The 14,671-nt window shown below is 48.5% G+C and overlaps 1 protein-coding gene across 1 annotated transcript in view; it reads right to left on the reverse strand.

Annotated features, from left to right (window-relative positions):
- MPP1 (MAGUK p55 scaffold protein 1) overlaps positions 1 to 14,671 on the reverse strand; it is a 40,575-nt gene that overhangs the window by 19,790 nt on the left and 6,114 nt on the right. Inside the window, exons 2-3 of the mRNA XM_054713555.1 lie at positions 569 to 712; positions 207 to 285 (exon numbers count right to left, since the gene is read on the reverse strand). Of these exons, the coding sequence (XP_054569530.1) occupies positions 207 to 285; positions 569 to 712 (223 nt within the window). The remainder of the gene's footprint in view (positions 1 to 206; positions 286 to 568; positions 713 to 14,671) is intronic.

The raw sequence follows: 14,671 nt of genomic DNA on the forward strand, positions 1-14,671 counted from the left end.
CTGACTGGAGGCAGGGATCAATCTTGCAAATGAGGTACATGCGCTGGACCGGGAATCGAACCCATGACCCTTCAGTGCCAGGACTGATGCTCTACCACTGACCCACACAGGCTAGGGCCAAAAAATGCTCCCAGTTTTGAAGATTATAAGCTTCATGTCCCTCACCACTGAGGTGAATGAAACAATCTAGGAACCCCACAGAGTACCTTGTCTATGAATCATGCCACCATGAAGAATTCTCGCCACCGTACAGGACTGCTTTTCGTTCAGCTTCAGAGTGATTCCCTGAAATAGAGACAATGGTGCAGAATGCTTTATTTTAAGCTCTTTCTGAGGTTATCTTGAAGACAATATAAGGCAATTTCTCAGGAGAAAGATTTTCCATCTATACGTGGGATGCTCCTCAACTAGAACGGGCATGAAGCCTGCTTGGAGGAGGAGCTTGAGATGGAGACAGACTATGTGACAGCTGGCTGCTTCCCTAACTCAGCTCCTGAGTTTCTTCTCGTGGCCCAGTGACTTATGTGGTTTTGAGAGTAAGCAGTGGGTAAACAGGACAAGGGGTTACCATAGGCTCCTCGGTGACCTTCTCGAACTGGATGAGTCGCACCTTCCGCACCTCCTGTCCCTTAGCCTGGGTAGGGCTACCCGGGGCAGCAGACCCATCGGTATACATGTCCTCGGTCACAGCATTCAACTGGTGCGACACGGCCTGTCACATCAAAACAATAGAGCAATGTGTGAAGCAAGCAGCGAAGATCCTCCCTTATGTCAGTCTGTAATAGCAATTCTAAAACCCCATGGCCCGGCCGGTGTGGCTCAGTGGTTGAGCACTGACCTGTGAACCAGGAGGTCATGGTTCGATTTCTGGTCAGGGCACATGCCGGGGTTGTGGGCTTGATCCCCAGTTGCGGGCTTGATCCCCGGCTACCCCAGTGCCAGAGGTAGCCAATCAATGATTCTCTTATCATTGATGTTTCTCTCTCCCTCTCCCTTCCTTTCTGAAATCAATAATATATACCGTATTTTCAGGCGTATAAGATGACTGGGCGTATAAGATTTTCCTGGGTTAAAAAGTCGTCTTATACGCCGGAAAATATGGTACACACACACACACACACACACACACACACACACACATCATATTTTCCGGCATATAAGACGACTTTTTAACCCAGGAAAATCTTATATGCCCAGTCGTCTTATACACTGGAATATATATATATTTAAATGTATCTTATTGATTTTTTACAGAGAGGAAGGGAGAGGGATAGAGAGTTAGAAACATCGATGAGAGAGAAACATCGATCAGCTGCCTCTTACACACCCCCTACTGGAGATGTGCTCGCAACCAAGGTACATGCCCTTGACCGGAATCGAACCTGGGACCCCTCAGTCCACAGGCCAAAGCTCTATCCACTGAGCCAAACCGGTTTCGGCAATAAAAATATATTAAAAAATTAAACCCCAGGCTCTGAAAACCAAGTTCTCAGTTTGGCATCCAATCTCTTTGAATTTATGTGAAGCTGTCTGAAAGCTTTATTTAGCCAACTTAATAGACATGTTGATTCAGCTCTCTGCAGAAATATTAATGTGTTTGATTTACAGGGTGCTGCCCTGCTGGGAGAATTACAAAAAATAGAACACAGTCAGGAAAGCTGTGCTTTCTAATGCACATTGGGCCCCAAGAGCTTCTGGTAAGGGGCTGTGTACCTGCATGGGGCATACACACACATACTCCATAGTGAAGATCCAGGGGGGGTTAATTCAGAATGGGAGGAGGCAGAGGGGACAGCTGCAGTGGGAAAGCCTCAGTCACGTGGAGAAGTGAGCACGGATGGAGGTGGCCTTTCCCATTCCAACAATAAGCGCCTCTCCAGTGACAGGAGCTCTGGTGAGCATCAGACCCAATTGCTCTTCCCTCTTTACTTCCTGATGCTCTGGGTCCCACAGCAGGAAAGCTGATTCAGGTTACCATCAGTTTCTCACAAACCACCTCTGAGGCTCTAAAGAAACTAGAGGCCCGGCGCACAATGAAAGGAAATTAATTAGATTATTTTAGAGGCCAGGGAGGGACTGTGGGAGGTTGGCTCCAGGGCATGTCTGGCCCGTCTCGCCCAGTCCTGACTGGCTGGACCCCAGCAGCAAGCTAACCTACTGGTCAGAGAATCTGCCCCCTGGTGGTCAGTGCGCATCATAGCAACCAGTTGACTGGTCATTTGGTCGTTTAGGCTTTTATATGTATAGATAATTTCTTTTCCTAGATGAAGATTCAATTCAGGATTGGGCACTGCATTGAGTTTGCACATCGCTTTAATCATCCTTCATTAGGAAAAGTTCCTCAGCCTTTTATGACCTTGACATTTTTTAATGGGACAGGGCTACTGTGTTTTTTTTTTAAATATATATTTTATTGATTTTTTACAGAGAGGAAGAGAGAGGGATAGAGAGCTAGAAACATCGATGAGAGAGAAACGTCGATCAGCTGCCTCCTGCACACCCCCTACCGGGGATGTGCCCGCAACCAAGGTACATGCCCTCGACCGGAATCGAACCTGGGACCCTTGAGTCCGCAGGCCGACGCTCTATCCACTGAGCCAAACCCGTTTCGGCCTGTGTTTGTTTTTTTTTAATATACATTTTTATTGATCTCAGAGAGGCAGGGAGAGGGAGAGAGAGAAACATCAATGACGAGAGAGAATCACTGATCGGCTGCCTCTTGCACGCCCCACACTGGGAATCGAGCCCGCAACCCGGGCATGTGCCCTGATTGTTGCTCAACCAGTGAGCCACATCAGCCGGGCAGGGCTACCATTTTGCAGACTGTCTCACAGTTTGTGTTTGTCCAATGTTTTCGCATGATTAGTCTGAGGTTATGCATCTCACAGATGATCACCCTTTCCTCCTTGAAATGCTCCTTCCCAGTCTTTTTTGCTGGCTCTCCCTCATCTTTCTAAACTATTGATGTTGAAGTAACCCAGGTCTTCGGGTAGCACGATGACTGTGGGGAAGGCCAAGTGGGAATCCCTAAAAGTGCTCCCCCACCCCAGTAAAATATAAATAAAAAACAATATGGAGGAGGAGGAACAGGCTGAGCTTGCTTTATGGAAGGAAGGGTCAATTCAGTATCTGGGTACAAGCTGAAAATGGCTGGCAGCTGCATTCCAGACATACCCTGGGGTGTCCCTCAGACAGCGGGGCTGTGAGTGGTGCACCTTGTTATCCACTTTGTGGAGAAGGAGAAGTGGGAATCAGTTTTTCTCTCTCCATTCATTCATTCATTCATTCACTCATTAGTCAACAGAGCCAAATATCAACAGTACAACGATTGAAATTTCTTTGGAGAGCCCAATTTTTTAAACTTAAACTTCTTCTAACACCACTTCTTCAAAATAGACTCGCCCAGGACGTGGTATTTGGTGGAAGAGCCACACTCAAGGGGCCAAAGAGCCGCATGTGGCTCGAGAGCCGCAGTTTGCCGACCACGGGGCCTATCCGAAAGACTATATGGAAAAGAGTTGGAAGATCAGAGACAAGGAGGCTTGAAGCTGTGGATGGGCATATATGTCATAAGATAGGGGGTGTTACTCATAAAACAATATACTATTTTATTTTAATTTAATTAATTTATTTTTAATCCTCACCTGAGGATATTTCCCCATTGACCTTTTAGAGAGAGTGGAAGAGAGAGGGAAAGACAGAGAAAAACATCGATGTGAGAGAAACATGTCGATTGGTTGCCTCCTGCACACGCCCCGACCAGGGCCGGAGAGGAGCCTGCAACCGTGGCCTTGACCAGAATCGAACCTGGGACACTTGGGTCCGCAGGCTGACGCTCTATCCACTGAGCCAAAGCAGCTAGGGCTACTATTGTCATTGTAATTAACATATTTCTAAGAGGTCAATGGAGACTCTGAGAAGATGGTGACACTTGAAATAGTGCTAGTTACAGGGTGGCCTCAAATGAGGGAAGTACTAAGAAAGAGAAACTGCCTGTGTAGCAACCAGGCTCACATGACACCGAATCATAGGACATCGCTATGAAAACAGAATTGCCTGAGATAGGGTTGTATATTTAGAAATCCGACTTATGGTACCTGGGAGCACAGACCTCCACATAACTTCAAGGCTCTCTATAGTAGACGGCTCAACATCTCCTGGGCCAGTGGTCAGCAAACTCATTAGTCAACAGAGTCAAATATCAACAGTACGACGACTGAAATTTATTTTTTTTTTAAATATATTTTATTGATTTTTTACAGAGAGGAAGGGAGAGGGATAGAGAGTTAGAAACATCGATGAGAGAGAAACATCTGATCAGCTGCCTCCTGCACACCTCCCTACTGGGGATGTGCCCACAACCAAGGTACATGCCCTTGACTGGAATCGAACCAGGGACCTTTCAGTCCACAGGCTGACGCTCTACCCACTGAGCCACACCGGTCAGGGCTGAAATTTCTTTTGAGAGACAAATTTTTTAAACTTAAACTATATAGGTAGGTACATTGCTATTAACTTAATTAGGGTACTCCTAAGCTGGCCTTTGCTAAAAACTCAAGGGGCCAAAGAGCCGCATGTGGCTCGCGAGCCGCAGTTTGCCGACCACTGTCCTGGGGGTATCCTAGCATGTAGCAAGGACAAGGAGGTGCTGAGGTTAACCTTGAAGATAAATTGTTAAGAGGAAGAAAAACGCACAGTGAGAAAAGGTATGCTATCATCAGCATAAACAGCGAAACAATGACCACGTTCATACTTGCTTATAAATGCACTAGAGGCCCGATGCACAAAATTTGTGCATCGGGGAAGGGGGTCCCTCAGCTCGGCCTGTGCCCTCTCACAATCCGGGACCCCTTCCTCCTAGCCGCCACCTGCTCACTCCTAACCGTCCACCTGCTCGCTCTTTACCACTTGGCGCTGCCGTAGAGGCGGGAGAGGCTCCTGCCACTGCTGCTGTGCTCTCCAGCCATGAGCCCGGCTTCTGGCTGAGTGGTGCTCCCACTGTGGGAGCGCGCTGACCACCAGGGGGCAGCTTCTGCGCTGTCTGCCCGCCCTCTGGTGGTCAGTGCGCGTCATAGCGACCGGTCGTTCTGGTTGTTCCGGTCGTTCCACCTTAACGGTCACTGGGCTTTTATATATAGAGATATGCGACCTCTGGAAGGAGATACAGGCAACCGGAGCTGCTTGTAGGAAGGAGAACTGGGTGACCACAGAATGGGGTGAGAAGGAAATTGTATTCACCGTGTAGCCACTTAAACCTTTCAAATTACTATGTGCGTGTGTTACTGCGGTAAAAGAAATCAGTGAGAGGAAAAAGACAGCACAGGTTACAGATCGTAGGCATGCCTTTGGACAGAGACAGACCCCGAACGGTCTGGGTCCGAGTCCTGACTCTTACTAGCATCTGGGTGATGGTGGGCACGTTTCTTGAGCTCTCAGTGCTTCACTTACAAATGTGGGCTGCTGTCAAGATGCTGTGCCAAGTCTGTCTGTAGGAGAGTGCTGAGATGCATTTAGAATCCTGAAAGAGCCCTAGATGGTTTGGCTCAGTGGATAGAGCATCAGCCTGCGGACCAAAGGGTCTTGGGTTCGATTCCGGTCAAGGGCACATACCTTAGTTGCAGGCTTCTCCCCGGCCTGGGCCCCGGTCGGTGCACATGCGGGAGGCAACCAATCGGTATGTTTCTCTCACATCGATGTTTCTCTCTGTCTCTCCCTCCCTGCCACTCCCTCTAAAAATCAATGGAAAAATATCCTCAGGTGAGGATTTAAAAAACCAACAAAAACGAATCCAGAAAGACACTGCTACAGATGTTCAGCATTAAAAATTTCATGTGTCAGCCCTGGCTCAGTGGTTAGAGCATCGGCCCATGGACCAAAGGGTCTGAGTTCGATTCCCAGTCAAGGGCATGTACCTAAGTTGCAGGCACGATCCGGCCGGGTCAGGGTGTGCGCAGTAGGCCACCAATCAACGTGTCTCTCTCCTCTCTCTCCTCTCTCTCTCTCTCTCTCTCTCTCTCTCTCTCTTTCTCTCCCCCTCTCCCTTCCTCCCTCCCTCCCTCCTCCCTCCTCCCTCCCTTCCACTCTCTTAAAATCAATGGGGAGAAAATATCTTTGGGTGAGGATTAACAACAACAAAAAAATAAAATAAAATAAAATTTTTTCATGCATCCCTTTAGTTTCAATTAATTTGTGTGGTGTTTTTTGTTTTGTTTTTTTACATATCTTTTTTTTTTTATTTCAGAGAGGGAGGGAGAGGGAGAGAGAGATAGAAACATCCATGATGAGAGAGAATCATGGATCGGCTGCCTCCTGCACACCCCACACTGGGGATCGAGCCTGCAACCCGGGCATGTGCCCTGACCGGGAATCAAACCATGACCTCCTGGTTCATAGGTTGACGCCCAACCACTGAGCCACGCCAGCTGGGCTCAATTTATTTTTATACAGGCAAATGAGAATCTATTATTCCTAAAAGCTCTACAAAGTACAATGCTTTCCATTCTGGGGAGAGAGAATTCTCGTGACTGTGGTTTGGGTTCAAGTTGGCAGCCTCAGTACCGGTGTGCACCCCACACCCTGTTTAAATGAGAGCAAGCGGGGGGCAAGGGAATAGAAACACACACACCAAAAGAAAACATGAGGAAGTCATCAGGGAGGAGAGATTTCAATCACTTTTTAGAAGACGGAAAGCAGATGGGGGAATGAATGGTCACTGATCAAGCAGAGTTGAGAGAGCAGAGCCTGAAATGTGCACAGAGGAGGACTTGGCTGGGGAGAGGTGTGCCGCTCTGCAGTGCACAAGAGCCCGGGGCTCCGAAGTCCCTGTACAGAGAAAGGAAAAAAATGAGCTTGGGGTGAAAACATCTCTCGAAAAGCTGCCAATCAGGCCTTGAGCTGCACTTTCAAGGCAGGAGGAAGGGAAAAGGGCCAGGACAGCTGTCGCAGAACTTCTCCAGTGCACATCTGTTCGTGTTTCATGGGCCAGAATTGAACATGGCCAGCCCAGGCTGCAAAAGGGACTGAGAAAAGAAGAACTGATTTGGGCGTCTTGCCATCCCAAACAAGATCAGGGAGAACCGGGATAAGGAAGCCAGTAGAAGGAATCAGTGTGCACAGTTTGAAGGCATACAGCTAAGCAGAGTTGAGCTTGTTGCATGAAATAAATAGCAAGTGGGGCAAAGCTGTTGGGTTGGGCTGAGGAATGGCTGCCCCCTGCAGGCAGGCACACGCTCTCCAGGTCTTTCCTTCCTGCTGCTCCCTGGTACAGGAGCCAAGTGCTGGCTGCCGATTCCCCTCTACCTGGGACGTTACTTCTCTTACATACAAGCAGCTTCACTCACCTGATCCACAGGGGTTACACTAAAAGCACCTCTGAATAACTTTACAATATCATGTATGTGATGTGAAGGCACAGGCCCTGAACAACTAAAACAATTTCAAAAAGGAAGACAGTAGAAGGAATCAGTGTACACAGTTTCAAGACATACATTGAGTGGCCAGATTATTATGATCTCTGAATGCATAGTAATCTGGCCACTCAGTGTATATCCTATATAATAAAAGGCTAATATGCAAATTGTCCCCTCGACCAGGAGTTCGACCAGCAGGCAGGCCAGCCAACCGCCCATGTCCCCTCCCCCTGGTCAGGCTGGCCGGACCCCACCCATGCATGAATTCATGCACCAGGCCTTTAATATATGTACACTGAGTGGCCAGATTGTTATGCGTTCAGAGATCATAATAATCTGGCCACTCAGTGTATAGCTACAAGTAGTCAAGAATGTGTGCTGTAGCTTGGCCAGCGTGGTTCAGTGTTGAGCGTCAACCTATGAACCAGGAGGTCACGGTTTGATTCCTGGTCAGGGCATATGCCTGGGTTGTGGGTTCGATTCCTAGTGGGGGGCGTGTAGGAGGTAGCCGATCAATGATTCTCTCTCATCATTGCTGTTTCTATCTCTCTCCCTCTCCATTCCTCTTTGAAATTTAAAAAAAAACCCTCAATAATAAGAACAACCTAGTTGAAAGTGAGCAAAAGACATGAACAGCTATCTCACTAAAAGAATATGCAAGAAAGGATGGCAAATGAGGGTATGAAAACATGTTGTACATCATCAGGGAGGAATGCACAAGAAAACCATAATGAGAAACCACTATATGCTCAGAATAGCTAAGGTTAAAAATAGTGACAACACTAAATGCTGGTGAGGATTCGAAGAAACTGAATCTCTCAGCCACTGCTGGTGGGAATGTAAAATGGTATGCCATTTGGGAAGAGAGCTGGGTGCTTTGTTGGGAAATGTTCACACAAAACCTATACATGAAGGGTCATAAAAGCTTTATTCATAATACCCAAACCTGGAAGCAACCAGAATGGCCTACAATAGGTGAGCACTTCAACGGACTCTAGTCCAGCCTTAACATGGAACACTTCTCAGCAATAAAAAGGAATAAACTATTATATGCAACAACCTGGGATGGATCTAAAAGGCATTCTGATGAGTGAAAAAAGCCGATCTCAAAAAATTGCAGACTATATGACTCCATTTATATAACATTCTTTAGATGGCAAAATTATAGAGATGGAAAACAGATTAGTGGCTGCCAAGGGTTAGAGATGGTGGGAATGAGGAGACGATCTCACCTAATAAAAGAGAAACATGCAAATTAACCATCACTCTGCTACACCCACAGCCAATCAGAGTGAGTATGCAAATTAACCCAACAAAGATGGAGGTTAATTTGCATATGCAGGCACAGAGCAGAGTGAAGCCTGCTATGAGGGGAAGGGGGGTGTGGCGGAGGGAGCTACTGGAGTGGTGCTCCAGACAGAAGCAAGGACATGCCGGCCCCAGGCCACCAGGGAGCGGGGACGTGCTGGCTCCCAGGCAGCTGAGAGTGAAGCCAGGGGCCTATTCTTGCACGAATATCATGCAATGGGCCTCTAGTCTATATAATAAAAGCCTAATATGCAAATCGATCAAATAGCAGAATGATCAGCCGCTATGATGCATACTGACCACCAGGGGGCAGACACTCAGTGCAGGAACTGTCCCCCTGGTGGTCAGTGTGCTCCCATAGGGGGAGCACTGCTCAGCCAGAAGCCGGGCTCATGGCTGGCAAGCGCAGCAGCCGTGGCTGGAGCCTCTCCCACCTCCGTGGCAGCACTAAGGAGCAGTGAGCTGAGCGGTAAGGAGCAGTGAGCAGATGGGCGGTAAGGAGCTGAGGGATCCCCCCACGTGCATGAATTTCGTGCACCAGGCCCCTAGTGTGACTATAAAGGGGGAGCAGCAGGAACATCTTTGTGGTGATGGAACAGTTCAATCTCTTCAATGTATCTTGATTGTAGTGGTGGTTACATATATCTACGTGTGATAAAATGGCATAGAACTACACTCACACGTCATACAAATGTCAAATCCATGGTTTTGATACTGTACTGTTATTGAGCTCCTAGTAGGGTTGAGCTTATTGCATAAAATAAGTAGCAGAATAGCTGGCCAGTAGCACTTGTTTGCAACCAAAAAACTATATAACTAAGAGAGCTTGGTACCAAAAAATGGGTACAAGCAACAGATCTTTGGAAATATGCAGTATACAGGATCGGTTTTCAGACTATGAGATTCCCACTCATATTCTGGGATGGGAAAATAAAGAGGCCATGCCCTGGCCAGTTTGGCTCAGTGGATAGAGCGTTAGCCTGCAGGCTGAAGGGTCCCAGGTTCGATTCCGGTCAAGGGCACATGCCCAGGTTTCGGGCTTGATCTCCAGTGGAACACATGCAGGAGGCGGCCAATCAATGATTCTTTCTCAGTACTGATGTTTTTACATCTCTCTCCCTCTCCTTTCCTCTCTGAAATCAATAAAAATATATATTAAAAAAAGAAAATAAGAGGCCATGATACACAGTGATGAAACAGTTCCTCAAAGCATTGCCCATGGTGATCCGGGACATTTGGTTAGAACTTTTCAAAGCTACGTATCTACTGCCACAGATCCATTTAAAGGGCACGAGATCAGATAGCCAAGTAGATTCAGGAAAACCAGAGCAAAAGCAGCATAAATTTGGAAGGAAAAATTCCTTTTCTCAAATTAACCATCTATATTATTTGTATGTTTTTACCGTGTGCATGGTCTACAGAATGAGGAATTCAAGGACCACTGATTGAATAACTGCTGCCCTCAAATTATGAGCTCAAATTTCACATTTCTAATGCAAAGCATGAAATAAAATGAAGGGCTTTCCTTGACCCTGACTTATGAATCTCTTATCGCTCGTTACTGTGGGGCTGAGAGAGCAGGAAACCGAACTTGGAAATTAATTGTATGGGTTTATCAGCAACTACCATTTCTGTGTGTTGGCAACTAATAGCCTACAGGTGGCTATAAAGTCAGGCAAGGTGGATCATATTATTTTATCGTGCCCTGTAATGTCCCACGATAAACCATTTATGATGAGTCACCTGTGCTTTCAGACTTGGCGAACCCTGTATAATGTCCTCAATAATGACAGATTAGAAAGTCTTAGTCCACAGAATACAAAATGACCTTTGAAAGGGGGAGAAGCCTCCGCGATAGAGGACCTAGACGAGGCAGATAAACTTCTTACTCAGCCTCATTACAAAGGTTGATTTGAACATGTCAGCCTTGAAATGAAGGACTCAGGAAAGCTTACCAGAGGCAAAACACATTCCAGTCAGACAAGTTCAAGAGTTGCTATCCCAAAGGTTGGTTTTTCAAATGTGCTTATCCATCAAGTCATTCCCCTCCGCGATGACTCAGAGTCGCTATCACCCTCACCCAGAAGTTACAAATGATGATTAAGGGCAACGGAGGCCTCCGACGTGGTAAGCGAAGAACCAACTCGCAACAGGAAGGCTTCCAAAGACAAAGCACAATCTCCACCATGAACTTGTCCTCCGAGCCACCCTGTCTTCCTGAGACACACTCTACCCAGCCTCCCAAGCCCCCCTGCCCCATCTTCAGTGAAGCTTCCCTCAGAAAAGAAGGGCCACCTTCTCCTCAGCCACACCTTACAGCAAACTCCTTCCACTAACCCCCTGTATCTCCTCGCTACAGAAAATCCTAGCAGCGCCCGGCTGGTGTAGCTCAGTGGTTGAGTGTTGACCTATGAACCAGAAGGTCATGGTTCGATTTCTGGTCAGGGCACATGCCCAGGTTGTGGGCTCGATCCCCAGTGTGGGGTGTGCAGGAGGCAGCAATCAATGATTCTTTCTCATCACTGATGTTTCTTTTTTTTTTCTTTTTTTTTCTTTTTAAATTTCTTTATTGATTAAGGTGTCACATATTTGTCCTCATCCCCCCATTCCCATCCCCCCCTCCCCACACCTGCCCCAACCCCCTGTTGAACTTAACCGTTGGATAGGCTCATATGCATGCATACAAGTCCTTTGGTTGAACTCTCCCCCTCCCCCCACCCTCCCCTATCCTCCCTCTGAGGCCCGATAGTCCGATCGATGCCTCCTTGCTTCTGGTTCTGTTCTTGTTCCTCAGTCTATGTTGTTCATCATTTCCCCTAGATGAGCGAGATCATATGTCACTAGATATATACTTATGAGAACTGAATGTGAGACGAGCAATAATAGTTATGCTGACAGGCAAATGAATCAGTCTGTAGTGAGTTTCTTTCTGGACCAACAGTTCTTTTGAGACCCAATTTCAATGTCCACCAGTTCCTTATGTGTACATGTCGGCACTGACCCCTCAGCTCTGGATGGTGGACAAATGGTGGTAACGGAGGTCCGACTCCCTCTGGTTTGGTCTCGGATGGACCCAGGGGCACGGCTTCACCCGGACTAAGGGGCACGTGGCCTCACCCGGATCTAGGGACACATGGTCTCACCCGGACCCAGGGACGCTTGGCCTCTCCCAGACCCAGGGGCACGTGGCCTCACCCGGGCCTCGGTGCACGAGGCCTCACCTGGATCCAGGGACACATGGTCTCACCCGGACCTGATGTTTCTTTTATATATATATATATATTGATTTCAGAGAGGAAGGGAGTGGGAGAGAGAGATAGAAACATCAATGATGAGGGAGAATCACTAATCGGCTGCCTCCTGCATGTCCCACACTGGGGATGGAGCCCACAACCTGGGCGTGTGCCCTTGACCAGAAGTGAACCCAGGACCCTTTAGTCTGTAGGCTGACGCTCTATCCACTGAGCCATATTGGCTAAGGCATCATTGATGTTTCTCTCTCTCTCTCCCTCTCCCTTCCTGTCTCTCTAAAAATCAATAAAAACAACAACCAACTAGCAAATGGAGCTTTACAGCTAGATGGTGAGGAGGACGGCACCTGCAGGGGAGAGAGGGGAAGAAGACAGGAAGTCCTGGGGACAGACCAAAGTGAAGTCTGCTCTTCAGTGGGAGGCGAAGACAGAAAAACGGGGATTCAGCCTCCAGTTCTGCCTGAGGAAGTGGCATGCCAGGGCTCCTGCTGCCCAATTGGCAGAGCCTGGGCTCAGGAGGGAGGGGCGACACTGGGTAACTAACTGGCCCAGGTGGACGTCTTAAAGCATGCGTCCTGGCTCCTTGATCTCCTCACACCTGTCCTGTTCGCACAGCTGGTCATTCATCCCAATGGGCTCTGTATGTTTGACTTGTTGACTCCGTGGGTTTTCTCTCCGCAGCTGGAGTGTAAGTCCCACACAGGCAGAGCTCTTACCTCTGCTGTCTTCCCTCATGGACCCTGGCACCCAGACAGGGCCGGCTCTAACAGGAGCTTCTGCAACGTCACTGATGACATGCATGACTAAGGTCAATGGCATGTACTGCTGTTTCTCAAAAATGTAGTCGTATTGATTTCAGAGAGGAGGGGAGAGGGAGAGAGAGATAGAACCAACAATGAGAGAGAATCCTTGATCGGCTGCCTCCTGCACGCCCCGCACTGGGGATCGAGCCTGCAACTGAGGCATGTGCCTTGACCGGGAATCAAACCGTGACCTCCTGGTTCATAGGCTGACGCTGAAGCACTGAGCCACGCCGGCCGGGCTGTGCTGCTGTTTTTTCAGTTTTGCCACCACCATCATCGCCACCAGCATGCGCGTGGTAAGTGACAAGATCAACGCTGACAAACGGGCAAGGTCAAAGGTAACTAGACTGCATTTTGCAGAGTTCCCTCCACAACTTCAAAACCGCCACCCTCATCTCGGGGGCACCTTGGGAAGCCCCAGGGCTGAGGTGGACCTGCCCCCCACCCACCCCCAAGGACAGGCCAGGTGGAGTGACCCTCCTTAAAGATGACTGCTCAGGCTCAGGAGAAACTGGGGAGTAAACAGGCCTTTGCCCTGCACCCTCTTGGCCTTTAGTCCTACAAACTGCTGGAGTGGCAAGCCTGCCGCTCTGAAACCCCCTCCGGAGGAAACATCTGCCACAGGGTTCAAAGGGCAGAGGTAGCTGCTCAAAGGAAGTTGGGCTTAAAAAAAAAAAAAGATGAAAAACAAACTCGGGGGTGGGGTGGGGGCGGGGGTGTGTGAATAAGGCAGGGGCAATTCAAGTTGCTCTTCTCATTCAAACAATCAAATTACAAAGGAGTGACAGTGAACAGAGGAAAGAACAAATCCAGTTCAGCCTACTGCCAGGCTCTCTGCCAACCCGCAGCTGGCAAAGGGACAGGAGAGAGTCTGGGCCCAGAAGGTGGGCGGTCACCAAGAGGGTAGACCCTGGGGAACTGCCCTCAACAGCTGCCGGCCTCCCATGGCCCGGCCCGGGGCCAGGGGCATGCAAACATCCCACTCTTGGCCCGCCCACCAGATCCTAGTCCACTTTCGGAAAACAAAACAAACAAACAAAGACAATCTTTAAGGAAACCAAGAGTGCTTCAAGACACTAGGAAGAGGTTATCACTGTTTAACCACAAATGACCAAGAACTGGGGGAAGAGCTGGGGCGGGGGTGGAGGGCGGGGGGAGAGGAAGACTTGAGAGCCAGGTTTTCTGGCAAATACTGTCTTCAAATTATACATTAACTAGGTGCATTGTTTCTCAGGCAGTAAAGCCCTCTGAGAACACATCCATCCATCCAAAGGCCAACTCCCTAAAGATCCTTTCCCAATACCCTTTATCTACCCGCTGTACTGTGGCCACTGAAGGAAAACAGGAAACGCAGCATTGCAAAGCCAGATACTGTGCATGCACCCCTTCGTGAAATCCGCATCCCCACTCCGTGGGAAAAGGTTCAGAAATGTGTCTGAAGTTAAAGGGCTAGTGAGTTTCAGGCTCTAGGACTTAAATTAAGAGCATGGCCTGGCCGCTTTGGCTCGGTGGTTGAGCGTCCACCTAAGAACCAGGAGGTCACAGTTCGATTCCCAGTGTGCCCAGGGTTGCAGGCTCCATCCCCAGTGTGGGGTGTGCAGGAGGCAGCCGCTCAGTGATTCTCTCTCATCATTGATGTTTCTCTCTCTCTCTCTCCCTCTCCCTTCCTCTCTGAAATCAATACAAAATATTTTTTTATATTATTATTATGTTTTTTAATCCTCACCCGAGCATATGTTTCCATTGATTTTTAGGGAGAGTGGGAGAGAGAGGGAAAGACAGAGAGAAACATCGATGCGAGAGAAACACATCGATGGGTTGCCTCCTGCACAAACCCTGACCGGGGCCCTGGGTGGGGGAGGAGCCTGCAACTTCACCTGACGAAGGCACATGCAGGTGT

The sequence above is a fragment of the Eptesicus fuscus genome, chromosome 1 (assembly GCF_027574615.1).
Source record: "Eptesicus fuscus isolate TK198812 chromosome 1, DD_ASM_mEF_20220401, whole genome shotgun sequence".
NCBI classification, from domain to species: domain Eukaryota; kingdom Metazoa; phylum Chordata; class Mammalia; order Chiroptera; family Vespertilionidae; genus Eptesicus; species Eptesicus fuscus.